The 27,632-nt window shown below is 44.3% G+C and overlaps 2 protein-coding genes across 13 annotated transcripts in view; one reads left to right on the plus strand and one right to left on the minus strand.

Annotated features, from left to right (window-relative positions):
- DGKI (diacylglycerol kinase iota) overlaps positions 1-27,632 on the minus strand; it is a 533,441-nt gene that overhangs the window by 23,994 nt on the left and 481,815 nt on the right. For all 12 annotated transcript variants that reach the window (XM_082255058.1, XM_082255060.1, XM_082255059.1 and 9 more), the window contains one exon: positions 1,374-1,494. In XM_082255058.1, coding sequence (XP_082111184.1) covers positions 1,374-1,494 — 121 coding nt within the window. The remainder of the gene's footprint in view (positions 1-1,373; positions 1,495-27,632) is intronic.
- The window catches only part of LOC309554652 (uncharacterized protein), a gene marked incomplete at both ends in the record, with an annotated part of 28,205 nt that continues 13,007 nt past the window's right edge, over positions 12,435-27,632 (plus strand). Inside the window, one exon of the mRNA XM_082256367.1 lies at positions 12,435-12,562. Within this exon, the coding sequence (XP_082112493.1) occupies positions 12,435-12,562 (128 nt within the window). The remainder of the gene's footprint in view (positions 12,563-27,632) is intronic.

Here is a 27,632-nt window from a genome sequence, read left to right on the forward strand (position 1 = left end):
TCAGTCATTATAGGTCAGCCATGACAGTCTTGCAGAACAGTTACACATTGCCGCAGTGATATTACCCCCTTCCTCCTTTATTTCATGAAATGCATAGGTTTTACACTTCAAAAGAGCCGTTATCTTAACTCAGAGACATCAGAAATCAGCCCTTAGGCCTGTGCAGAGCTGAAAACCGCTAATTGAGTCCTGGCAGGATGTCTGTTTCTGTTGTCCAGGCCTATCGTAAAACTATGACCAAATCCATTAAGGATACCCAGAACTAATGGCGACCGTAAAAGGCAATCAGAGAGCTCTGCCCAATTCAAAACGTAACAAATCTACAAACGAGTCATAAACTCAGAGAGGAACATGACACATTAACAATAAGTATATATTTGAATGAGAAATGTTGTACTGAACGAAATAAGGTCATACATGACCACACTAGCACATATAGAAAGGCAGATAGGTCTCAGATGCCTCCTGGGTGACAGGTTTATCTGAGCTACCCCGTGTTTAGTATCCCTGGACACGAAATTCAATGCTGAACAATAATCTATCAGTTTAAAGAATGCAACCAGTACTTTTTGGAAGATATGAATAGTGGTATAAAACTGTCCGTAGAGGAGGGACCTGATATTGTCATAAACTCAGGATGGCCCATGGACAATCTGTTTTATTGGTCAGGGGCATCTGTCAACACCCCTTGGATCCCATAGAAAAAGGGAGACCTAACCAGTTGAGAGAGTTCTCCTTTACCATCAAATCAGGAACATCTGTCAAGCTTGAAAACCGATAACACCTGGCTCATCGACTAAACTCTGATAACACCCAGGACATTGATTGCAAGTATCCTTCCTCCTCAATTCTACCTTATTTTTCTAATGCTGAATTGTGTCTCTATTTCTTTGAAACGCCTTTTTCCGTAAATATTTTATTTGCACCAACTTTGACCTTTTCATTATTAAAAGCCTATTTTGAAAAGTGTTAACCATGTCCCTAAGCTCTTAATGCAAGCTAACAACGAACCTGTCTCTTGAAGAGTGCTACTATATAGGATTAATCCTATGAACATACCTTTCCGTGGTGACAGTGTGTGGTAAAGATGATTTTTCTAAAATCATAATTGATATTGCGAAAATTACGAGTTTCCCCAAAGTGGGTGGTGGAAGTTAAAGAGTTAATTGCTTAATTAGCCCAGTGACAATCGCCCTCAGCCTGCTGGCACCTAGAGTGTGGTCCCACGAGCTGGAAAATCTTTGTGCAGTGTGCAGCTGAGAGTGGCATTGTTACGTAAGTGACATTGTGGTGTGAGATTGGGCGGTCATTTGCCACGAGTTAGTGAGAAGGGCAGGGATCTGACATCTGCGTCCATCACAGACAATACTCACCATTATCCAGGATATATGTGACTATTTCAGTATGTCCGTCCCTTGCAGCCAGATGGAGTAGAGAGCACTGCTCTGGGCCCTGTATTCTTAGGCTTGCTCCGTTCTTGCAGAATTCGGTCACCTGAGGACAGATAAGAAATGGCATTTTAAACTTCAGCTACAATTAGAACCCAACTTCAAAAATCATTTTCTTTTTAATTCTGGGTAGTATGGGGTAGAGTTAGAACCTCAGTCAGTTTTTATTGTTTTGTGCCTCCATTCACAGGATCTAAATCGGAGGTGAAAGGGGTCACTGAGACAGCAAGTCCTAGACAACAATAAAAACTTTGTAGAGGTTGTAACACTTTTATTGCTATCTCTGTTCCTTTTGGGAAGATTTTTCATTACTTTCTGTTCCTCCAACCCCCCAATCACCAAAATTGGAGGTGAGGGAAAATTTTATAAGACACAGCAGTAAAATCCCAACAGATGTTCTATCCAGAACCCACAAATGCTCTTTAAACTAAACTCCAGCCTTACCTTCAGTTGTATTTAGTTATACAGGTTCCTCTTCTGTATTGAAATATTTGAATCTATTTCACTACACTCTGTGGGCTTTTCACATTGTGGATTAGAAGCTGCAGCAAGTCAGATAGATCCTACCTCATTTGTTGGCTGAAGGACTTCCATCATAATCTAACCAAGGCACAATGCTTTCTTTTATTGGATGTCAGTTCTTTAAGCATTGTCAAGATATGAAATATATGAAGAGCATATCATTGCTTAGTCAGAGTTCCCCTTTTACTCTATGAAGATATATTTTAAACAGATGTTTCTGAATTCTATTGGTATTGCAATATGTGCCTGCATGTCTTAAGCCCCGTACACACGTACCGATTGTCGGCCGTAAATATTCGGCCGGCGACCGATCGGCCGATTGTAGGCTTGTTAGTATGATGCTTCCGACAGCCGACAGCGCATTTTCAGCCGAACAGAATCTGTCGTGCAGGCATTAAAATTTTTGTTGGCCGTCACCAGAACGGTCGATTGTACGTCAGTCAGTACAGATTTCGGCCAACAGACAGCAGATTAGCAAGACCGGGCATGCTCAGAAAAGAAAAAAGACAAGGAAAGTTAACCATCACATGACATCACTTCTGCAGTCGGCTGTTGTTGGCCCACAAAATTCGTGTGCAGTCTTTTGCAGTTTTCAACAGACACGACAGCCCTGGACAAAAGACGGCCGATCGTTCGGCCGACGATCAGTACGTGTGTACGGGGCTTTAGTTGCTCTCCACATGACATGAAATGTTTTGCCAGTAACATGATGAAATTCTCGGAAAATATGTTTCTACAAAAAGCCCCTTTGCGTAGTTAATTACTCCATCGATGTAATCAATCTTTCTTACTGTTAAACTAACCTTTCACTCAACTCCCTTATGAGGTCAGAGTGACCATATGTGATATTGAAACAATCAGTAAAGAATGTATTGTGGAATCTATAACTTGGGCATGTGCCCGCCATAGACTACTATGTTATGATTTACTATAAAAGACTGTAAAGATTTTGTATTCTTTGTCACACCCCCTTGGAAGATGTGATCCTCTGTACAGTGCATATTCTGAAGTAAGCTCACATTTAAGACGAATGCAACCTGACTGGTGTAGATGTCTTTATTTCAAGGCTCAACATAACCCCTGAATTGTGTCTTCTTGACTGCATATCTTGACTGCATCATGGTACCAGATAAAAATTGTGCATGCAAATATAACTTTTAAAAGGACTTATCTTTTCTACTTACCCCCAAAAATGACAATATATATATAGTTGTGTAATAAGGGATGTATTTGAGCAGGTACCACTATTTCTAAGAGTGAATATAAGTTGTTGAATGACTAATGCGGTGGTATTAGGGCAAGATTGCCTTTGGCCACAGTGCCTGTATGACCTGATGAGTGTTCTTTGGATTAGGTAGTCAGAGAGAGAGAGAGACTAGATTATTTCCACTCAGAAAGGAGACATCCTTCTGAGTATATACTGTAAGTGAGATATCTCAATTAATGTACTGGGCTGCTGGTACATAGCCGTAACGATAAGAAGTGGGGCTCTCAGTCCCGGAGCTTCAAATATTGTCATTTCTAAAGAAGGTAATAAGAAGAACAACAATAAAGGGGAACTCTGACTAAGCAATGATATGCTCTTCATATATTTCATATCTTGACAGCATAGAGGCTCAGCATCATATGTGGGCATTACCTAGGGCAGTGTGAATGCAAATGCAGTATGCCTAGAGATGCCCACTCCTTCAGACTGACTCCCACCCATTAAGGCATTTTGATTTTTACATAACTCCTCCAAAGAGTCAGCCCTCTGTCTGCATCAGTGCAGGGGTCTCTTGAGAGGAGTACAGGGTGCTGTGATGTTTTTGGGAAGTAATGTACAGACTCTCCCACCACCCATAATCTGCCTGCATTGCAAAGACAAGCACAGAGATCCAGTGATGACATCATGGGTCTAGGGTCTCAAATAAGGTATGCAATTAAAATTTCAGTAGCACATTGAGGGGGGAAGGGGCAGGGAAGGCAATATAAGCAGGTTAAACTTTAAAGCATTAAAGTATAACTAAAGGCAAAACTTTTTGGGGGGATATGGATAGAGTAGAGAGAGATTAGAACACCTGACAGTTTTTATTGCTGTCTGTGCCCCAGTTAGTGAGATTCACCCTCTCTCTTTGTCCTGTTTACCATTATCATTGAAAGTGAAATTAAAAGAAAATCCCACATTTTGGGTTGTCCACAGGAAAGTAATAGAGGGGAAATCTTCCAATGGTAAGGTGACCAGATTTTTAAAAAGAAATCCGGGGACATATTTATATAGGTATATATGCATAATTATATGCATAATACACAGAGTGCTGGGCACAGGACTGCATAATACACAGAGCGCTGGGCACAGGACTGCATAATACACAAAGCGCTGGGAAAAGGACTACATAATACACAGAGCGCTGGGAACAAGACTGCATAATACACACAGCACTGGGCACAGGCCTGCATAATGCACAGAGTGCTGGGTACAAGACTGCATACTACACAAAGCGCTGGGCACAGGACTACATAAAACATAGAGTGCTGGCCACAGAACTGCATAATACACAGAGCGCTGGGTACAGGACTGCATAATACACAGAGCACTGGGCACAGGCATGCATAATACAAAGAGCACTGGGCACAGGAATGCATAACACACAGAGCGCTTGCCACAGGACTGCATAACACACAGAGTGCTGGGCACAGGAATGCATAATACACAGAGCACAGGAATACATAATACACACAGCGCTGGCCACAGGACTGCATAAAACACAGATCGCTTGCCACAGGACTGCATAACACACAGAGCGCTGGGCACAGGAATGCATAACACACAGAGCGCTTGCCACAGGACTGCATAACACACAGAGCGCTGGGCACAGGAATGCATAATACACAGAGCACAGGAATACATAATACACAGAGCGCTGGGCACAGGACTGCATAATGCACAGAGCGCTGGGCACAGGACTGCATAATACACAGAGTGCTGGGCACAGGACTAAATAATATACAGGAGGGTGTTAGGCATACAGTGCAGGGATCAGAGGTTTGCTATGCACAGAGGACACTTCTACCCCCAGATCCAAAGCTCACTCTGCATCCTTCTCTCATGGATTATCTCTGCAGCCACCTCTTAGCCCTTCCCCCAAAACAGCTAAACTCTCTATTGCCCCCCATCTGCTCACCACCTGGTCTCAGCCCTCCACACAGTCAATTTTTGGCTCTCCCTCTCCTCCACTGAACAGCAGCAGGAGCAGCCATGAGATCATCCAGCGGGTGAGTCGGCATCCAAGCCACCAGGCTGTTTCTCAGCCAGCATGGGATACCCTGTCTATGTTAATCTGGCCCTGAACAAAACCGTGACAAAACAGGGACGTCTGGTCAACCTTTCCATTGGGGACACTAGTTCAGATGATCTGGGAGTCCTCAAGAGATTCCCTTAATTTGCAGTGATTTCCTCTCACTTCCTGTTTTGGCTATGGGAAAGGAAGAAGGGGTAAATCTCCCCAATGGGACAAAGATGGCAAAAATAAACCTTACAGGGGTTATAACCCTTCCTTGCTCTATCCAAAATGGAAAAAAAAAAAAAAAAAAAGCTTTTCCTATAGTTCTTCTTTAAGAGTAACTTTAAAAAAATGGACTGCAGCACTAAATAGGTAACACATTTTTACTTCAGCTTTGCTGTAACATAGTCTTTTCTATTTATTAATGTACCTAAAAAACAAACATTCTCCTAAATGAAAAGGATGATTTTTGTTCTAGTATATCGCCACTACAGCTGTCCTTAAAGTAAACCTCCCAGCCCATTTGGTAAAATAATGTGATTTTTGACTTACCGTAAAATAAATTTCTCTGATGTTCATTGACGGACACAGCTTCTGGTATTCATAACCATTGGGTTATACTGCCCCCTACAGGAGTAGCACACTAGGCAGAAAAAACTTGCTACTGACTATGCCTATGGGCAGTCCGAGGGGGTATACTCCCTCTCTCTCTCTGCTATAGTCACTCAGTTTTGTTACAAGCAGTGTCAGGAGAATTATAACTCCAGAGAGGGGTGGGTGCTGTGTCCGTCAATGAACAACAGAGAAATGGACTTTACGATAAGTCAAAAATCCCATTTTCTCTTTCGTTCATTGACGGACACAGCTTCTGGTTTTCATAACCATTGGGACGTCCCAAAGCAGTGTTAACATGAGGGGTGGGAACAGCAAAAAATTCCCAAGGCTAAAAACAGTAGCCAACCAGGTAACATGGAGCTCAACCAAACAACTGGAGCTCACCTGAGAAAACAATACACCCTCAAAGAGGATCAGGTCCTCTCAACAGCAGCCTGAAAAACCAAAAGAAGCATCTGTAGATGCCAACACATCCACTTTTAGAACTTTGTAAAAGTGTGCACCGATGACCAGGTGGCCGCCTTGCAAATTAGCATCACTAATGCCTGATGACGGAAGGCCCAAGAAGCACTGAACGGAGTGCGACTTGACAGAGTAAAGAAGGAAACCTGACCCTTGATGTAGTAGGCCTGCACCACCATCTGTCTGATCCATCTGGATAACCCTTTCCGAGGCCTGTCCGTAAGCACAAATAGCGAGTCTGATTTCCATAAAAGACTCGGTAACTGCCGGGTACACTCTAATTGCCCTAACCACATCCAAGGCATGCAAGGCAATTTCCTTGGGATGTTTTGGTCTGGGACAGAGGGAAGGCAACACAATGTCTTCATTCAAATGAAAATCAGAAGAAATGACGAACAGGGGCAAAGCACCACCTTATCCCTGTGAATCACCAGGTAAGGTGAACGGCAGAACAGCGCTGCCAGTTCCGACACCCTGCGCGCAGAAGTGATAACCACCATAAAACGCCACTTTTGGGACACCATAATCAGAGGAATCTCCCAAATATTTTCAAAGGGAGGCTTCTGGAGAGCAGAACGCACCAAATTAAGATCCCAAGGCGGTAACAGTGCCCGCACTGGAGGGACCAAATGTTGAAAATGTTGAAACGTATGCACCAGGGAGTGTGTGACCAGAAGTCGTTGAAAAAGGATCGCCAAGGCCGATACCTGACCCTTGATGGTACTTAAGGCCAATTTCTGTTCAACCCACCCCCCCCCCCCCCTTGAAGGAAAGTCAAAATCCGAGCCACCGAGAAGGTTCAAAGAGGGGCCCCAAGGGATTCACACCACGCAATGTACGTCTTCCACGTACGATGGTAGATCTTCCTAGAAGTAGATTTGCTATCAACAGCATAGGAATCACCGACTTAGACAAACCCCTATCCTTCAGCACCTGGCGTTCACAAGTCAAGCCGTCAAAGCCAGTGACTGTAAAGCCGGATGGAAGATTGGTCCTTGGGACAGCAGATCCTCCTGGAGAGGGAGCTTCCAAGGAACGTCTGCAACCAGCCGCACTAAATCGGCATACCAAGCCTGGCGAGGCCAGTCCGGAGCTATTAAGATGACCGGAATTCCTTCAGCCTCGATCCTGTGTAGAAGTCTGTGCAGAAGCTTGAGAGGAGGGAAGGTGTAAATCAGCCGATACTGACTCCACGGGGCCACCAACGCGTCTGTGAAATCCGACAGCGGATCCCTTGACCGAGCCATAAACCACTGCGCCTTTCTAAAAGAACATGGGGGAGGAAATGTTGGGACTTTATATAAGACTCGTGACCAACAGAGTCTCCATCCCTGTATGCAATGAAGCAAAAGGAAAAACATAATATTGGGACTGAGGTGTGACCAGCTTCCTCGTGATCTCAACCAAACCCCACTCCTGTAATAATAAGGTATCATACTCATTATACCTGCTTATACAGCCTTTACTACTTTTATAGATTTACCCCCATGGCGAGGGGAGGTTTTGAGATTCCCGATTTGAGAGCCGTCTTGTACACTTTTGACTCTACATACCTGCCTGATGCACACGGGCCTCACTCCCTTAGTTCCCAGGCTGGACATACCCCCAGATAATCTGTTAACCCCAAAAACAATTAATACCCTACTGTAAGTTACACCTTTGATAGGTTGTTTAGGCCCATGTGCCTATTGGACATATACTGTTGCTCATGTATGTATATCTCTTCTAGATTCTTGAATTATGTCTATTCCTGAGGAAGTGAATTTTTTCATGAAACGCATTGAGTTCAACACAGGCAATATCATTATTAGAAGTTTACATTATGCAATCATTTGTTTCATGACCTTTATTTTCCATTTTGTATTTTATCAATATGCATTACCATGATTATATTGTATTATTTTGTTCCAGTGCTATGGTTTTATCATATCAACTTTATTTACATTCATATCATCCATGTTCATTCCCATTTCATGGGTCACATGTCTCTATATTGGTTTTATTCATGTTGGTCTATGGATATTCATTACTGGTCTATAGATATCCAATAAACTTACTATCTTATTATTTATTTGTTTTTTTCTTCTGTATTTCTCTTACTATACACTAGCTGGTCATACCTCATATAAAGTCCCACTGCACCTTTCTGCTGAGCCGAGATTCCCCACCGAAGACACAGCTGATGAAACTTTTCTGGATGAAGGGACCACTCCCTGTGGTCCAATGCCTGCCGACTGAGGTAATCCGCCTGCCAATTTTCCACCCCGGGAATACTGGCTACCTCCAGAGCTGCCAGGACATTTTATGTGCCCCCTTGGTGATTTACATAAGCCACGGCCGTGGCATTGTCCGATTGAACGCGCACTGGACATCCCTGAAGACGATCCGTCCAATGATCCAGACATAGTCTGATCGCTCGGAGTTCCAAAACATTGATCGGTAGTCTGGACTCTTCCAGCATCCAGACACCTTGAGCAGAATGCTTGCCGAGGACGCCTCCCCAGCCTGACAGACTGGCATCGATGGTGACCGCCGTCCAATACAAGGGGAGGAAGGATCTTCCCAGCCGAAGTGCCATAGAGAGAAGCCCCCATATCAGGGACTCCCTCGTTCCCAGACTCAGCCGGATTTGGATGTCCAGAGACTGCTGTGTCTTGTCCTATTTGGTCAGAATCTCCCTTTGCAGGGACCTAATATGGAACTGTGCAAATGGAACTGTCTCGAAGGTAGACACCATCAGACCCAGCCCCCGCATGCAAGTCTGGAGGGACGACCATCTGCTGGACAGCGGGATATGAATTACAGCTTGCAGTTTCTGGAGTTTGTCCAGAGGACGGACCACTCTAGCTAAGGCTGAATCCAGAGTCAGACCCAGATAGTCCAGCCTTGTGGACGGAACCAGGGTAGACTTCTGCAGATTCAGAGTCCTCCCGCAGAGTTTGCATTGTGATCTCCAGGTTCTCCACCAGAGCAGAGGGAGACTCTGCTCGCAGGAGGAGATCATCCAGGTAACCTAGTACCGCGATCCCCAGGTGGCGTAGCAAGGTTAGCACTTGGGCCAACACATTCCTGAAGACAAGAGAAGCGGAGGTGAGACCAAAGAGTAACACTACAAACTGATAATGCTCCTCTCCCACAGCAAAGCGGAGAAAACGCTGGTGACTAGCACATGTTGGAATGTGAAAATAGGCATCCTTGATATCGATAGAGGCAACGAAATTCCCTTGAGGCAGTGACGCCACCGTTGTTCGAATGGACTCCATTCTGAACTTCTGTACCCACACAAAGCAGTTTAGCGCCTTGAGGTCCAAGATTGGATGCATTTTGCCTTCCTTCCTGGGTACCGTGAACAGGTTTAAGTAGAAAACTTGAAAACGTTCCAAAGTTGGAACCAGGACAATGACCCCTTGAAGGAACAGGTCTTGTACAGCCCCAAACAGACCTTGTAAGCGGTCTGGGGACAGGCGCAGGTTGGAAGGAAACAAATGTGGCTAGACCAAAAGGCTTTGTGGACCCACTTGTCCTGAACCAGGGAAGTCCATGGGTCCAGAAACCAGGAAAGATGTCCCCCCATCCCAGATACGGGTGAGGGTGACCCTTGATGCAGATGGGGCCTTGTCGGCGGGTCTGGATCCTCCAGAAGAGGTTCTGAAAGGCTTTGAGCCTTTTTCAGTCGGCCCTGAGGGACAAAAAAATCTCTTGGGAGCCAAGCAGGAAGGTCCACATCTACGACGATGTTCCTTGCCCTTAGTAGCCTGCAGAAGAAAAGTACTCTTCCTCCTGTGGGACCCTTAATGATGTCATCCAGGGTAGCTCCAAACAGGCGATCTCCTTAAAAAGGCAGATCAGTCAAGGCCTTCTTTGAAGTCTGGCCCGCAGACCAGCATTTGAGCCAAAGGACACGCAGGAGGATCACCGCCAAAACAGAAAGCCAAGCCATCAGGGGAGACGCATCCAAAGAGGCATCACAGATAAACTGCAGCCCCTGGACCAGCTGGTCTACCAGCTCCGCAAAGGCAGGAGGGAGCAGTTCTCCCTCCAGGATACGGCAAAGGAGCTTAGCCCACTCGGTCAGAGTTTGCAACACCAGGCCAATGGTGAAAAACGGCCTTATTGCTGAACCATCAAAACTATACATATTGTGGGCCACAGCCTCTGCCTTCCAGTCAGCCGGGTCCTTAAATACTGGGGACTTTTCAACCAGGATGATGGTTGCCTTGTTTAATCTAGAAACTTGAGGGTCCACCACTGGTGGCACCGTACACTTCTCAAGAAGGGACTTCATAGAGGTAACGCCTAGTAAAGCATTTAGGGACCTCACGGGGTTGCTTTAGTCATTCCCACACAATTCTGTCAAAATAGGCAGGGAAAGGAAAAAACCTTTGCCACTCTGGATGGCTTGTGAATTCCAAAAGGTACCTGTGCCTCCATCGCAGCGCTGCTGCGTCCTCCAACTTCAGGGTCTCACGCACAGATATGATCAGCCATTTTGTGCACAGTCGCCAAAATCGCAGCCCACAGGGCTTCATTGTCATGGCCGCCACTATCTACAATGCAAAACCACAAGAAAATGGCCACTGAACTACCCAAACATGGCCGCCGTTGTATAGAATACAACAGGCTACAACAAATAGCAGCTACCACACAGCCTACAAGGATCCCCACAGGAGACCAGGCCTCAATCACAGATTCAGGCAGGACCGGGGGGGGGGTCTGGCAGGAGCCCCCATCAGGTACAACCCCCCCCCGCACAATCGATCGTCCGGTTGCCGGCAGCGCACCCCCCCCCCAGTCCCCATCGTCATTCAGCGCTCTTCCCCACCCAAAATAGCCCCAGCTTAAGTGGAAGGGGGGCAGGCTGAGGGACTCGGCAAAGAGGAGGGGTGCCTATGGAATGGAGGGGAACCCAGGGGTCCGACGGTCCCAAAAGCCTCCAGGGTTAGAGGGGGGACAGCTACTCACCATACCAGGAACCAGGCGGGCACCGCTCCAGACAGAGCCTCCTCTCCATTGGAATAGTGGGGGCAGTCGGCCAGGAGGAACTCTGTGACTCAGGCCGAGGCCAGGTGTATGCGACCTCCCGAGGCAGTTAATTTGCAGGCCAGCCCCCGTTCAGTGGGGCTATGTTGCGGTTGACCTAGCATGGAGCTGAGGCCTACACGCGCTCACTGGCCAGACTGGGGTGAAAACTGGATCTAGATCATCCATTCCATCGCCCAGTCAGGCAATTGATTGTAGATCTCGCAGGAAAAAATTCAGGAGAAAAAAATTCTTCATTTACAAATTTTGCCAGGACCAAAGATCCCAGCAAGGAGCTAGGTCTTTTCACCTGACTAGGCAGAAAACAACTATAGCAGAGAGAGGGAGTATACCCCCTGGGACTGCCCATAGGCATAGTCAGAAGTTTTTTCTGCCTAGTGTCCTACTCCTGTATAGGGCAGTATAACCCAGTGGTAATGAACACCAGAAGCTGTGTCCGTCAATGAAAGAAAGAGAAACTTACCTTTTTCCCTAATCCCACAATTTTCACTGTGTGGGTATGTCCAGTGCATTTGCAGGGAAGACATTCTGGCCAGCTTTTATTTCTACTATGCATGTGGCTTAAATTATTGCTATAGGAGAGCCATACACATGCAATCCTCCAGCAACCCAGCGGAGTATGACCCACCCATAGGAATGAATAGGGCTCAGGTAGAGTGCAATGTGTATCTACAACTAGGAGCTGGCTGGAATGTAAAGAAAGGAAGCTGCCTTGGCCTCTGCACACCACTGCAGTAATAATTATTATAAACAAGTCAGTACTCCAGTAAAGATCCTTGGTATCCTTTTTTAGATCAAATAGCTACAAAGCAGCTCGACAGGTATTCTGATGTGTTTCAGCCACTCCATACTTCACATCTGAGTAAGGCAACGTGCCTGACTGAAACATGTCAGCGTATCTGTCGAAACCCTTTTGTAGCCATTTGATGTAATAAAGGATAAAAGGATCTTTACTGGAGTGCTTGCTTGTGTTTATAATAGGAGCTGGCCAGAACCTAGAGAAAATTTTGTAGGCTGCTACTGCTTTATCTATTTTTAAAAACACTAGTTACCTGGCTACCTTTTGGTCTGTACTATCTTAGTCATGCAACAAGTTATAGTGAAGTTCCAGGTCAGTGACTCACAAAATATTGAAGCTATTGGACTGGCAGCTAAGCAACTAGCATTTTTAAAAGGAGAGGTCAGCAATGGCAATGTCCACACTTATACAGTGTATCTGCTTCTGTCACTTTTTAGAGATAATCAGGAATAACCTTCATTGAATAGCTTCACAAATATATGTGTTGCTGATTAGATGACTTTTTAGCAGTCAAGGCCGCTTAGTTGCAGAAAAACTGCATACGACACGTACACCTGTCCTATTATAGGCCAAGAGCGCCGCTTGCTCTAAGTCATCTGGTTTGTAACAACAGAGGAATCTGACAGCAGACAGACAGAAGGCCCATTGTACGCTCTTTGACAAGTCCCTGAGCTGTAAGCTCTGAATGGATAATGATCCGCCGTACAGGAAGGACTAAGAGAGAAAGAATTGATGTTCATCAATCAGGGAATATTAAGAGAGAGGAGCAGACAAGTACAAAGGATGTGGAAGTCTAAAACGGACGTGATAATGGTTGGAATTACAATGGTGATAATGGTTAAGTATGAAATTGACAGAGTCGTCTGAATGGAAGTCGCAATTATAGAAGGCAGATCCTGTCTGTAAAGAAACGGCATTTAGCAAAATGCAGGACTAGAAAAATGGGTGTACAGTTCAACAGGGCTCCAATTAGAGGGGTTTTCTACTGTAAATACCAGACAGTCAAATCACCTTACAATGACCCATAGAATGATTCAGCCTATTCTCCTTAAAAGTTGGCCTACCCAAACAACAAAGGTTTATACAGCTTATCTCCCTACTTTCTAAGATGAGAAAGTGGGGCACCATTAAAGGCAAAAGGTATGCAAGCCAATGACACACCCCTACAGTTAACCCAAAATGAAACATTAATACTGTCTGCTAAAAATGGTTGGTTATCTCAAGTGTTTTTTGCTTTTTTAACCATCTTTTTGTATTTTTTTATTTATTTTTTTATAAGGCAGCAAATGCAAATGTTGGATGAATAGTTTAGCGCAGTGTAATGTTGATTTCACACATGATGATGATCATGATTTATACAAATAGTCAAACTTTTAAAGAAGGGACCATTGAAGCATCAGCATTTATAATATGACACTTTGTTTTCACAATAAGGGTTTGAGCACATGGGTGTAATAAAATACACAGGATTGTTGGCAATGCATGTATAGTCTCTAAAGTGCTTCAGTTTATGCACATTAACCACTTTACCCCCAGCCCTATTTCGGACACTTTTTGTTCACAAGTTAAAACCAGTATTTTTTCCTAGAAAACTACTTAGAACCCCCAAGCATTATATATATTTTTTTAGCAAAGACTCTGGAGAATAAAATGTCGGTCATTGCAAAAATTTTTGTCACGCGGTATTTGCGCAGCGGTCTTTAAAACGCCATTTTTTTGGAAAAAATTTGAAATATCACATTTCACTAATTTTAAAAAATACTAAACAGTAAAGTTAGCCCATTTTTTTTGTATATTGTGAAAGAACATGTCACGCCGAGTAAATAGATACCAAACATGTTACGGTTTAAAATTGCGCCCCCCCGTGGGATGGCGACAAACTACGGTCAATAGAGATCTCAATCTGCGACGCTTTAAATTTATTTAACGGTTACCAGTTTAGAGTTAGAGTGTAGCTCTTTTTTTTAAATTATTGCCCACGCTCTGGCGATCGCGGCGATACCTCACATGTGTGGTTTGAACAGCGATTTCATTTGCGGCTCGACTTGCGTATACGTTTTTTTTTGTGCGCGAGCTAACGGTGACGGGGCGGCTAAATTTTTTTTTTTTTTTTTTCTTATTTATTTTTTCTTTTTTTTTTAACTTTATTACAGGTTTTTTAAAAAAAAAAAAATCTGATCACTTTTATTTCTGTCACAAGCAATGTAAACATCCCTTGTGACAGCAATATGTGTGACAGGTACACTTTATGGAGGGATCGAGGGTCTAAAAGACCCTAGACCCCTCCACTACACTTCCCTGTATGCAAAACGCCGAAAACGGCATTTTTGCATACAGCCGTTTTTTAAATCTGCCGCCTTTTGCGGCACAGTAACCCGGACGTGATGTCATGGACGCCGCCTCCGGGTTACGTCATCAGAGACCCGATCGATGCCGTTTCCGGCATTCATCGGGACTCCATCCAGCCGGCGGACGTGCCGGCTGGGTGCTCGGGGCTCCCGGTGGGACGGGAGCCCCGAGCGAAGCCGCGGAAGGCGGCGGGAGGGGGGGGACGTCCCCTCCCGCCCCCTCCCGCCCCCCCGGGTAACGATCAAGCGGCTCCCGAGCCGCATCGATCGTTACCGACGGAAAGCCGACCGCCGGCTTCAAACAACGGTACCGGGATGATGCCTCTAGCTAGAGGCATCATCCCGGTATAACCACTCAAAGTCAGCCGACGTAGATCTACGTGGCTGGTCGTTAAGTGGTTAAAGTGGGTTACACACTATGAGAAAATCTCAAAAATATTTCCTAAGAGGAATGATCGTTCGATTTTCGTATAGTGCGTACACAACTTTCGACACCCGATTCAGACTTTCCAAACTAAAATTTCACAGGGACAAACTCCAATGTTTTTATTTTTTTGTGAAACTAACAATTTTCGTTTAAAGTGTACTGTTTTCGTACAGTTTTCTTACGAGAAAAAAAAAAAAGACTGTGCATGATTTCAAAAATAAACAAAAAAAAAAAAAACCTTTGTCGTATGAGAATTTTTGTACATTATTTCAATCCTCGGTTTCGACTATGAAACATCAAGTAAAACCAGACGATCGTTCGCCTGATTTTCTTATAGTGTGTACCCACCTTTAGATGTGTAAATGTCCAAAATATGTTCACATTCATGCTTGAGGTCATTGTAGCCGTATTGGCAAAAGAAAATTTTATTCACATTCATAAAATTCATCTTCCATTCATCTAGCTCAGTTTTCAATCCCAGCATATATCCGTTTACAGGCAAATTAATGGAAACCCTATTAAAGGATAGGATTGTGGAACATCTTAAATCCCATGGATTGCAAGATGAAAAACAACATGGGTTTACTTCAGGGAGATCATGTCAAACAAATCTTATAGATTTTTTTGACTGGGTGACTAAAATAATAGATGGTGGAGGTGCAGTAGACATTGCATATCTAGATTTTAGTAAGGCTTTTGACACTGTCCCACATAGAAGACTTATCAATAAACTGCAGTCATTGAGCATGGACTCCCATATTGTTGAGTGGATTAGGCAGTGGCTGAGTGACAGACAACAGAGGGTTGTAGTCAATGGAGAACATTCAGAACAAGGTCATGTTACCAGTGGGGTACCTCAGGGATCTGTACTGGGACCAATTTTGTTTAATATCTTCATAAGTGATATTGCAAAAGGCCTCGATGGTAAGGTTTGTCTTTTTGCTGATGACACAAAGATATGTAACAGGGTTGATGTTCCTGGAGGGAAACGCCAAATGGAAAAGGATTTAGGAAAACTAGAAGAATGGTCAGAACTCTGGCAACTGAAATTTAATGTGGATAAGTGTAAGATAATGCACCTGGGGCGTAAAAACCCAAGGGCAGAATATAGAATATTTGACACAGTCCTGACCTCAGTATCTGAGGAAAGGGATTTAGGAGTAATTATTTCAGAAGACTTAAAGGTGGGAAGACAATGTAATAGAGCAGCAAGAAATGCCAGCAGAATGCTTGGATGTATAGGGAGAGGTATAAGCAGTAGAAAGAGAGAAGTGCTTATGCCGCTGTACAGAACACTGGCGAGACCGCACTTGGAGTATTGTGCGCAGTACTGGAGGCCATATCTCCAGAAGGATATAGATACTCTAGAGAGAGTTCAGAGAAGAGCTACTAAACTAGTACATGGATTGCAGGAAAAAAACTTACCAGGAAAGGTTAAAGGACCTTAACATTTATAGCTTGGAAGAAAGAAGAGACAGAGGGGATATGATAGGAACTTTTAAATACATAAAGGGAATCAACTCGGTAAAGGAGGAGAGCATATTTAAAAGAAGAAAAACTACCACAAGAGGACACAGTTTTAAATTAGAGGGGCAAAGGTTTAAAAGTAATACGAGGAAGTATTACTTTACTGAGAGAGTAGTGGATGCATGGAATAACCTTCCTGCAGAAGTGGTAGCTGCAAATACAGTGAAGGAGTTTAAGCATGCATGGGATAGGCATAAGGCTATCCTTCATATAAGATAGGGCCAGGGACTATTCATAGGATTCAGATATATTGGGCAGACTAGATGGGCCAAATGGTTCTTATCTGCCGACACATTCTATGTTTCTATGTTTCTATAAAGTACACAAAAATACTGACCGCCAAAGCTGAATTTACGACTTTGATTTTACGCAGCTGAATGTAGTGCAAGGTTACTGAGCATAACACTACTGTGTGCATGGAGCCATCATACACATTACTGCTGTGTTCAGAGCCATGCAAAACTACAGTATATTCTTTATGGATCTAAAAGCATTTCTACCACCAGTGTGCATGAACTAAGAGTGAAACAAAGGTTTCGGAGTGCTGTTAACTGTTTACAACTTCCTGCATTGAATGAAGGGCGCCATCCATTTAATCTTTAGAAGCACCCACAACTTTGACAAGCCCCATACTGTCCAGAGTGCAGCTTTCACAAAAACTAAAACCTGGTACACACAGGCTGAAAATTAGCCGGTTCAGTGGGAACTGGCCAACTTTCAGTCTGTGTGTACTGCTGTCTGTACAAAAGATGCCAGTCTAATGACCAGCTTCTGTCAAACGATAATGCTAGAAACCCAACATTCGATTAGTGCCTGCAACCAATGCCCGCGAGCGCTAATCAGTGTATTCTGGTGGGGGGGGGGGGGGTCCTCCTGTCCAGGGCTGCTGTTAAAAATCATGGCGCCCTGTACAGCCTTCCTGATGGGGCCTCATTAATATCGTAAATATTGATAAGTAAATTCTGTTTGTAAATTGGATCTAAGAGCTTACCACATGTTATCTTTTTTTGCGATATTTACCGACATATTTTTTATTCTACGGTAAATACCGCATAATCTTTTTTTTTTTTTTTTCGTGAATTGGACTCTTTTTACCGCATGCAATCATTTATGCAAATGAGACACGTGACTGTGTTGTCACATGCAATAAACTTTAGTGATTTGACCACAAAGTTCCTAAAATGTGAATTCAGCTACATATTCATAGATTCAAAATAATCAACTATCATAAAGTGTTCTGGACAGCCAACAATTATGGGATGTTTCTTCCTTAAAAGTAAAAAAGAAAACTCATGACAAAATGGCCATCAAAGCTTTTAGTCCTCACAATAAAAGAGTCCATGACTTAATCCAGTAGTTAATCGGTTTTATTTCAGCAGTTTGGTTCTTAGTGTTTTTTGATGTATACTACTTCTGTGACTATTTAATCTGGCCATAGATGGAGCGATTTCCTTTTCTGCAACCTCACAGTGCAGGAAAGAAAATTGCTTAATTCACCCATGAACATTGAGTCCCTCTTGCAGAGAAATTACGTTCTCCTGGCGAGGGGGCACCAGGAGGCGCCCCGACCGAGAGAACACACTGTGATTATTACTAGCAGCAATAATCGCATGAGAAATCCGACAGGCCAGTTGTGCCCAAGTTGATTGGTCGATCAACTTGGGTGCAATCAGTCTGCCCATACATGGTTCGAATCTCGGCCGGTCCCCACTGAACCGGCTGAGATTTGTATCATCAATGGCTGGCTTTAGTCTATTTTCAGCAGTTTGGTCTCTTATTTTAGTACTAATTTCAGTGCCTAATTCCTTCTTGCCATTATACCGTATCTTTAATTGGGCTATTATGCCCAGGAGGAGGAGAGGTCTGCCTAATTAGGTGACCAATGTGATTGGCTGACCACGTGATATTTGACAGCTCAGGTTCTGTGCTGGGAGCATGCAGTATAGAAACTTATGCTGCTCCTAGATAAATACTGTATGTGCAGCATGTGGGCGTTAAAGTCCACACTATTTGCCACCACACATATTCATTTCGTTGGTGGCAAGAGGTTCAATGGCTTTTTCAGCAGCATGGTCTCAGTTTTTATGTTATTTTAGAAACCAGTTAGTTTTATTTTGGCAGCTTGGTCTCTTAGTGTGTTTTAGTACTTACTTTTTTACTATTTATTCTAGTAGCCTATGGTTTTTCATTTTCAGCAGCCTGATTTCTCACGTTTTCACATGTTGCAGTTAAATATATGATTACATTATATATATCTGTTTTCTAGTGGATTTTTCTAATATGTATATTGCTTGTATATTTTAACATTCTCTAATTCAGTAGAGTCAACTAAAGTTCACGTAACAAGTTTGTTGTTGTTATGTGAGGTTCCACATTTTGGTATATACTAAATATGCATTTAGACATAATTTTGTATCTTTTAAACAGTTTTTACTTATTCTTGTAGCCTTGGTGAAAATGGGGGGGGGGGGGGGTAGGGGGTTGCCCCGAAAACGTGGTGGGGCGGGGGGTTGTCCCCAAAACATGGTAACTGTTTTCATACAATTTTGTTTTTTTTACCAACAATTAAAATTGTCTCGGACTCTTTTATCTGGTTTTGGTCTGGCACCCCTTTCTGTATTTCTATGGTTTTAGCTACTGTTGGGTGCATAACTGAATGAAGCCATGCTGTATTGAGGCTGCCTCACCGGAGACACCAAGCTTTTTTGAAGTTTTGTTTCATCTGATTACACAATAAAGTCTAAAATCTCCCAGCGCCTCTTTGAGTATGTTGCTCTGGATCAATAAAATTGTGGCGAGCAGAGGTTCTAAACATTTCTCGCTCGCCTAGGTGTTTTATTTTCTGCCTGTGTCCCCCTGTTGTTGGGGGGGGGGGGGGGGGGTAGCCTCATTTCCTGCTCTGCTTGATACCCATGAGACAGGAAATGGAGAGATTTTCTCTTCTCTCTTTTCCTGCTCTGTCTAACACCCATGAAGAAACGAGAACTCGTGGAAAATCCCCTAAATAGGGACACAGGCAGCAATAAAAGTGTTGACTGGGGTTCAAACCTTTTCCCACTCAATCCAAAGCTACATACTTTAATAAGTTAGTGTCTTAATACTAGAAACATGAGTATTTTTACTTGAATCTTGGCCTTGTGTATTTCATCCAGATCATTTACAGTTACTCAGTGTGAATCCTGTATTAATGACCGGTCACTGCTGCTTTCTCCTTGTGCAGGGTGACTGGTCTTGTCTCCGCCCCATCCTGACGTTTTCTGCAGGCAGCATGTAGTTAGTGCAGCTGCTCGGCTCCTCCCACAAGCTCTGCTCTCTGCAAAGGCTATGTGCAGAATAGTAATTACGTCCCCACTACTTTTACAAGGTAATGTCTACGTTTGCAAAGGCATTTGGTGCACACAAAGTGAATGTAAAGGAAAATATTTAAACACATGCCTGTGTGCCTGGAGTTCAGCTTTAACCACTTCTGGACCGGAAGGATTTTCCCCCTTAATGATCAGGTCATATTTTGCGATTCGGCACTGCTTTAGTTTTACAGACAATTGTGCGGTCGTGCAACGCTGTACCTAAATAAAATCGATGTACTTTTTTTCCCACAAATAGAGCTTTCTTTTGGTGGTAGTCTACACTAAATACTTTGTCCACAATATATGTTCAGCCCCCTGACCATACAGAATCATTGGTTGTTATGGTACAGGCAGTTGCCCAGGCACAAAAACAGCTGCCATAGTCAGAAGGCACCCGAACACAATACTGTCAGGCCACTGTCAGACCACTCAGTCTACAAAAACGCTGTGTTCTCAGCCCACAGATGGTATTTTTTTTAAGTTGCAGGGTCTTTTTAAGGTTAAAACATGGGGAAATATGTGTTTTTCCAGAAATGTACTGCATACCATTTGTTTGCCCTGAAATAAACTTGAAACGTTAAATGTTTTTGTTTATCCACTATGTTTCTTTAACCGCTTCTGGATCGCCCACCGCCGATTTACTGTGTACTGTGGCAGGACGGCCTTCCTGCGTGAATTGATGTAGGTCTACGTCGGTCGCACGCTTGCAGGTGGGGGCAAGTCTACTAACTACGGGAAAGATTTATGTCATTTTTAATGTTTTTTTTTTTACTAGTAACAGCAGCAATCTGCAATTTTTAGTGGGACTGCAACATTGCCGCGGACAGATCGGACCCCAAACTGACATTTTTTACACTTTTGAGGGGACCGGTGACATTACTACAGTAATCAGTGCTAAAAATAGTCAATGTTACCTTAATAATGACACTGGCAGGGAAGGGGTTACCACTGTGGGTGATCAAGGGGTTAAATGTGAGCTTAGGGGAGTGATTCTAACTGTGGGGGGGGGGGGGCGTGGCTTGTGAAATGACTATAGAGACCTGTGTTCCTATATAGAAGGATAACATGGGCTCTATGGTCATTCCAGGGAGAAGAACGGTCGGCTGTGTTTACAATAGCTGACTGTTCTTCTCTCTCAGCGGGGAGCAAACGCGGGTGTCAGGCGGCAATTGGAGCCGTCTGCCCCGTGCATCGGCATCCCCGCTGTCAAGTGGGAGTGGGAGCGTGACGGCGGCGGCGCGCGCTCGCCCCCTAGCTGCAGGCGCGTAGGTCTACGTTCGTTCGCGCAGGAGGGCCGCACTGCTGCAGTAAATAGGCGGCGGGTGGTCGGGAAGCGGTTAACTATTAAGCTTCCACAAGATGTCTATCATTCAAAAGAAGTGGCCATTAGCAGTGCAGATAAAATACTGCTTTAGAGGACAAATTAGCGATAAGAAACAAAGGCTTTCAATGGTTAAATAGCGATTTTGTGGGGGAAAAAAAATAAAGAAAAACAATGTCTCCAAACCACTGCAATAATTATATTTGAGAGTTGAACATAAAGTGTGTTGTTGTACTGCTAGGATGTGCCTGAAGCTGCAGAAAATCAGCGTGGTGTAACATTGTAATACCACTGGATCATTTTCCCAGCAATCTCTGTACAAATGAAATTGTTTAGATTTTGATACTTTTTATTGCCTTGAATCTCCTTTTTTTTTTCTGTGTGCAAAACATTCTAATAACAGACCTCCCATGTCTGCAGTGACCCTGAGATCCCCCATCTGCAGCCTCCTATGTGCCAATCCGCTCACCCCCTCCATGGCCTTGAATTCCAAACTCTGCGGGCCCCAGACAAGCCACCAGCAGACACAATATGGGGAAGTTATGTAAAAAACAGTTTGGATTAACTCTTTCATTGACATGGAAGACCACACTCTCTTTGGGTACCAACAAAAGCAGAACTTAATACCCATATTAAATTGTTAAAAAATAATGTTCTTTAGCAAGGAACAAACATTCCACACTAAAAATGATGCTACCAAAATGAGTGTGTCCTGTAAATTACCAGCATTGTTTCTATTTCTTCTTGTTGGAGGCTTACATTTTTCCCCTGAACAGCAGTAAATCATAAAGCGGAACTAAATCCATTGATTTAATGGTTTCAAAAAACAGTTACAGTCCTAGAATGCTGGGATTGCTAACTGTCACATTTGCTTGTGTCGTTAACCAAACTGTCAAACCATCAAATGGCTGCTGTCATAACTGATCACATGTGTAGCATAATGGCAGTTGCAGATCAAACAGAAGCCGCTTGGCTGTAAACGATAGGAGGGTTTAACCACTTGCCCTCCGGAAGATTTACCCCCTTCCATGACCAGGCAATTTTTTGCAATGAGGCACTGCATTACCCTAAATGACAATTGTGAAGTTGTGCAACACTGTACCCAAATAAAATTTGTCCTTTTTTTTTCACAAATAGAGCTTTCTTTTGGTGGTATTTGATCACCTCTGCAGTTTTTATTTTTTGTGCTATAAACAAAAAAAGACCAACAATTTTGAAAATTACTTCCTCTCTGCTATAAAACGCATCCAATTAAAAAAAATGTAAAATCAAATATCAAGACATCAAGTCTGTGGTACCTGCCACTGGGCTTGTGTTGTGTGGGATCACAGCGGGAACGGGTCGCCGGCAGTGCACGTGTGTGCCCCAGACCCAGAAGTGTCAGGTAGCATACTAGGTACGTAATCTGGCACAGAGCGGCCACCAAGCTGCAGTTAATGTACAGTGGGCAGTCCGCAAGTGGTTATTTCCACTTTAAGGCTCGGTTCACACCTATGTGTTTTTTATTGCTTTTTTTTTTTTTTTTTAACATGGTTTCCTATGGGACATATCTATGCTTTTTTCAGCCGCTGCATCTTTGGAAAGGGTTAGAGACGGTGCATTTTTGGTTCAATAGACTTCAATAGAGAAGCTACAGAAAGCTTACGGTGTGTTTTTTTATTCCACCCAACAAAAAATTGGCCAAAAAAAAAAATCGAAAAAAAAAAAGCATAAAAAAATGCAAAACACGTTAAAAAATGCACGAAAAATGCATCAAAAATGGAAAACGCACAGCAAAAAGCATTACAGAAATGGATCTAAAGCAAACTGCAAAAGGGGGCCAGCATGAAGTGATTTAGCAGGACTTAATTTTCTGACTAAAGTTCCACTTTAATGTTGGTTTGGGATTATAGATGTATTTTTTTTAAAGAATACGTGATGTGTTAGTGTAACACACAGATATTTTTGACCTCTCACAGAGGTTACAGTCTTCCCCCTGACAATGCCTTTATCTGATATTTATTTTTCTCCAGATAGGCTTAGGTGTTGCAGGTCAATCAACTTTTCCTGCCATTTAGGGAAGCGGCCATCTTGAATTTTTGACATTAGCCCAGCTTGGATTTGTCTCTCATCATTTGCAAACTCCCCCTACCCATCTCCTCCCCAGACTAAAGAAAATGCTACCCTTTTGGTCATCACACTATTGTCTATTACTACCTCATAGTAATACCTAAATTAGAATTGTGGGTGCAAAACCGCTTTAAACTATCTTAATTTGTGACTGAGTCTTTAGATTTAAATTTCTGAATTAGTTTCTTCACATCATTTGCAGCATGTTATTAAATAACGCCTGAAAAGGATGTTATCAGCTGCAACAGCATATGGAACAGACAATAACTTTTCTGTTTCCGTTTCTGTTTGGGCTAAAGATTATGTTCTTATTCATACCAGGTGCAGTGCGTGAACACATGCAAAATCAAGTGATTTCTCACATCACACAAAAATGCGCTGCCTTTTGCAGAAGTTTGCGGATGCCATCCTTAATTCTGAAAGGCACCCCCATGCATCTAGCAAACATCATGCCCGCCAAAACACATAGTGCCGCAGTATTTTAAAAATGTTGCTGGCACCTTTTTGCACATTTCACATGCATAGGGCAACTAGTTGAAAATTATGGAACACTCAAGAACCCGCAAAAAGAAGGGGGACCTAAAATCCAGCCATCCTTTAGGGCAGGGGTGGGGAACTTATGGTTGGGGGGCCGTATGCGGCCCCCGAAGCCATCTGGTCCGGCCCCCCATGCAGCTGAGTCTGTGTCTCTCAGCTGATCTGTCAGAATGGAGCCGATGCTTCCTGTATAGTTCCTGCTCCGTTATGACAGTCTGAGTGAGTCACAGGCGGAGTGATATCAAATGCACTCCGCCTGTGACCAATACAGAAAACATCACCTCTTCCTCCAGCATGGCTCTGCTACACTTCTCCTAGCCAGCATTTCTCGCCAGCAGCACACACAGCAGTACCAGCCAGAGCCAGCAGTACTCACTGCAGTACCAGCCAGAACCAGCAGTACCCACAGCAGAACCAGCAGTACTAGCCAGAGCTAGCAGTACCAGCCAGAGTCAGCAGTACATACAACAGTACCAGCCAGCAGTACCTACAGCACAGTACCAGCCAGCAGTACCCACAGCACAGTACCAGCCAGCAGTACATGCCAGCAGTACCAGCCTGAGCCAGCAGTACCCGCCTGAGCCAGCAGTACCAGCCAGCAGTACCCACAGCACAGTACCAGCCATCAGTACCAGCCTGAGCCAGCAGTACCCACAGCAGTACCAGCCAGCAGTACCTACAGCACAGTACCAGCCTGAGTCAGCTGAGATAATTAAATGTTTGACCAAATAAAACAGGCTAATTTTTAAGGTGATAATTTTGTACGGCCCCCGAATGGTTTTATAAATACCCAAATGACCCTTGGCAGAAAAAAGGTTCCCCACCCCTGCTTTAGGGCAAGGGCAAGGGCCATTTAGGTATTTATAAAACCAAACATTTGATTAACTCACCCCTAATGTGATGGCTGCAACTGCTTCTCTTTGGTGAGGTGTGTGATGTTAGCTGGTATTAATGATGTTGCTACTCGCAACAGATTTTCCAGGTTTGCGTCGGTCAGTCTGGAGCGCAGTCAACTTTTTTGCGGTGGTAAGTTTTGAAAAGAACTGCTGGTGGGTATAGCTGGCTGGTACTGCTGGTGGGTACAGCTGGCTGGTATTGCGGTGGGTACTGCTGGCTTAGGCTGGTACTGCTGGCTTGAACTGTGCTGTGAGTACTGCTGGCTGGTACTGCTGGCTCAGGCTGGTACTGCTGTGGGTACTGCTGGCTCAGGCTGGTACTGATGGCTGGTACTGTGCTGTGGGTACTGCTGGCTCGGGCTGGTACTGCTGGCTGGTATTGCTGTGGGTACTGCTGGCTCAGGCTGGTAATGTGCTGTAGGTACTGCTGGCTGGTACTGTTGTAGGTACTGCTGACTCTGGCTGGTACTGCTGTGGGTACTGCTGGCTCTGACTGGTACTGCTGGCTCTGGCTAGTACTGCTGGTTCTGCTGTGGGTACTGCTGGTTCTGGCTGGTACTGCTGTGTGTACTGCTGGTACTGCTGCAAGTACTGCTGGCTCTGGCTGGTACTGCTGGCTCTGGCTGGTACTGCTGTGTGTGCTGCTGGTGGGAAATGCTGGCTAGGAGAAGTGTAGCAGCGCCACGCTGGAGGAAGAAGTGATGTTTCCTGTATTGGCCACAGGTGGAGTGCATTTGATATCACTCCGCCTGTGACTCACTCAGACTGTCATAACGGAGCAGGAACTATACGGGAAGCATCGGCTCCATTCTGACAGATCAGCTGAGAGACACAGACTCAGCTGCATAGGGGCCCGGACCAGATGACTTTGGGGGCCGCATACGGCCCCCGAACCATAGGTTCCCCACCTCTGCTTTAGGGGAATGGTCCTCAATCCTGGTCCTCAGGGCCCACTAACAGGCCAGATTTGCAAGATAACTGAAATACATCCCAGGTGATATAATTTGCTGCTCAGTGATTGCAGTACTCTAGTCTGCATCTCCCCAAGGTAATACTTAAAATCTGGCCTGTTAGTGGGCCCTGAGGACCGGAGTTGAGGACCACTGCTTTAGGGGGCAGTGCTACATACACACCTCTGCCTCAGCAGGCAGGGAAGGGGCCTGATTGTTTCCTGCTGCAGTTAAAATCAAACTTACAGGCTTTGTTACTCCCCCAGCCAGTGATTTGACAATGAATGGAGAAGCAGCAGACTGATGAGCTTATCTCTCTGTCACTCTGCTCTCTCCTCCTATTACCAAGTTCTTCCCAGCAAATGAGCAGTGCAGCACAACTAACTGACTCATTGTGCTGCTTCTTCCCTGCCCAATCTTTGCCCAAGCCCCCCCATGATAATCTCTTTCATAATGCACATGTATATACTTTATTTGATTTTTCTTTCCTTTTGGTCCTTTGATTCCCACTTATTTTATGTCATATCTTTACAGTGTAAGAGGCACCCACACAAGAGGTTTTGGAAAGTGGTAGTTATACATTTTTAGCAGATCCCACAGATAGGTTTGCAAATTTTATCATGTATCGCTGTTTGCTAATTTTTATGTACGCAACAACCCATGCGGTACATTGGTGGGTTTTCCTGTACTGTTCCCACTGGTAAGCAGGCACTGAGCGGCATGGGGTTGCTAGACAACAATGATGACACCACTGGATTTTCAATTTACTTAACCTCCTGCAGAGCCATCTAGCCCGAAGGGCCCCACCTGCCCAGCAACCCAGCCCCAGCCAAGGATTAGTCCTGATTCCCATGTGCATCCCGCCGCTGCACCTGTCGGCCCTGCACTGCTGTCTGGCCACTTGGGCCGTGGACAGGGAGCCCACAACTACAGGAATGCCTGTCCGCCTCCACGGGAACTGGCACACACAGGACATTAGAGTCTCACTTCCACCTGTGTGTGTGTCTTCACCGGACCCAGCCGCCGAACTTGAAAGCTGTCATTAGCCTGGCACTGCTGCACCAATAAATATAACCTTAAGGATAATTTGCATTTTTTTTCTCGTGGGTGATTGTGTAGGCAGGGCCCCAGTGCACTGCATTGCCCGGGGCCCTTTAATGGTCTTAAGATAGCACTGACGTCCTGCATGGCATTTTGGGGTTTGGAGATATCCTTTACACCTGTTTGGCTGTGTTAAAGAGGTTGTAAACCCTCTTTTATAACTTGTACCTATAGGTAAATCTTTAATAAGACTTCCCTATAGGTACTGTAAATACTTGCTACCGTTTAGGAGATATTTACTTTTAATACAGCCGATGACGTCATTGGCGCATACGCTCTGAAGGAATGGCCACCCGTACAGTTCCTTCAGAGCCCTGTGCCATGAACAGCGCTACCGCACGCATGCGCAGGAGTGATGTCATCGTGCCTCCGGCCAATCAGATGGCCGGAGGACGCTAACCAGGAAGCAGGACGGCCGAACATGTCGGCCGTGTCTCTGCTTAGCGGGTGGCATTGCGGGGGCTTCGTTCTAAGTTAAGTATTTCATAATGAGCTAGTATGTGATGCATAGTAGCTCATTATGCCTTTGTCTTATAGGGTTTTTCTTTTTTGGGTTTACAACCTCTTTAAGGTGAAATAAGTTAATAACATGTAGCGAGATGGAGTCACAAGGAAGCTATATTGGCGTGAATGAAATGTGAACTACAAGTGAACTATGTTCCACATCTTGTGTTCTGAGTTCTTTCTTCTTCTTTTAGTTCTGTCTAGACAATGTAGGAATGAAAGGATGTTGAGGATGTCTGTAAATGTAGGCTCATGATTGTAACTATTGTTCTAGATGTGTGAGATATTGGTTAGAAGTAGATGGTAGATGGATAGGAAAGGACATTCGGCCTTGTAACTTTTGGTTATGCTTTTTTCTTTTATATTATGGATTTTCGTTCATGTTATTTTTAATGGCTTATTGGCTGATATACGAG

This window comes from Pelophylax lessonae (genome assembly GCF_965119305.1).
Source record: "Pelophylax lessonae genome assembly, chromosome: 4".
NCBI lineage: Eukaryota > Metazoa > Chordata > Amphibia > Anura > Ranidae > Pelophylax > Pelophylax lessonae.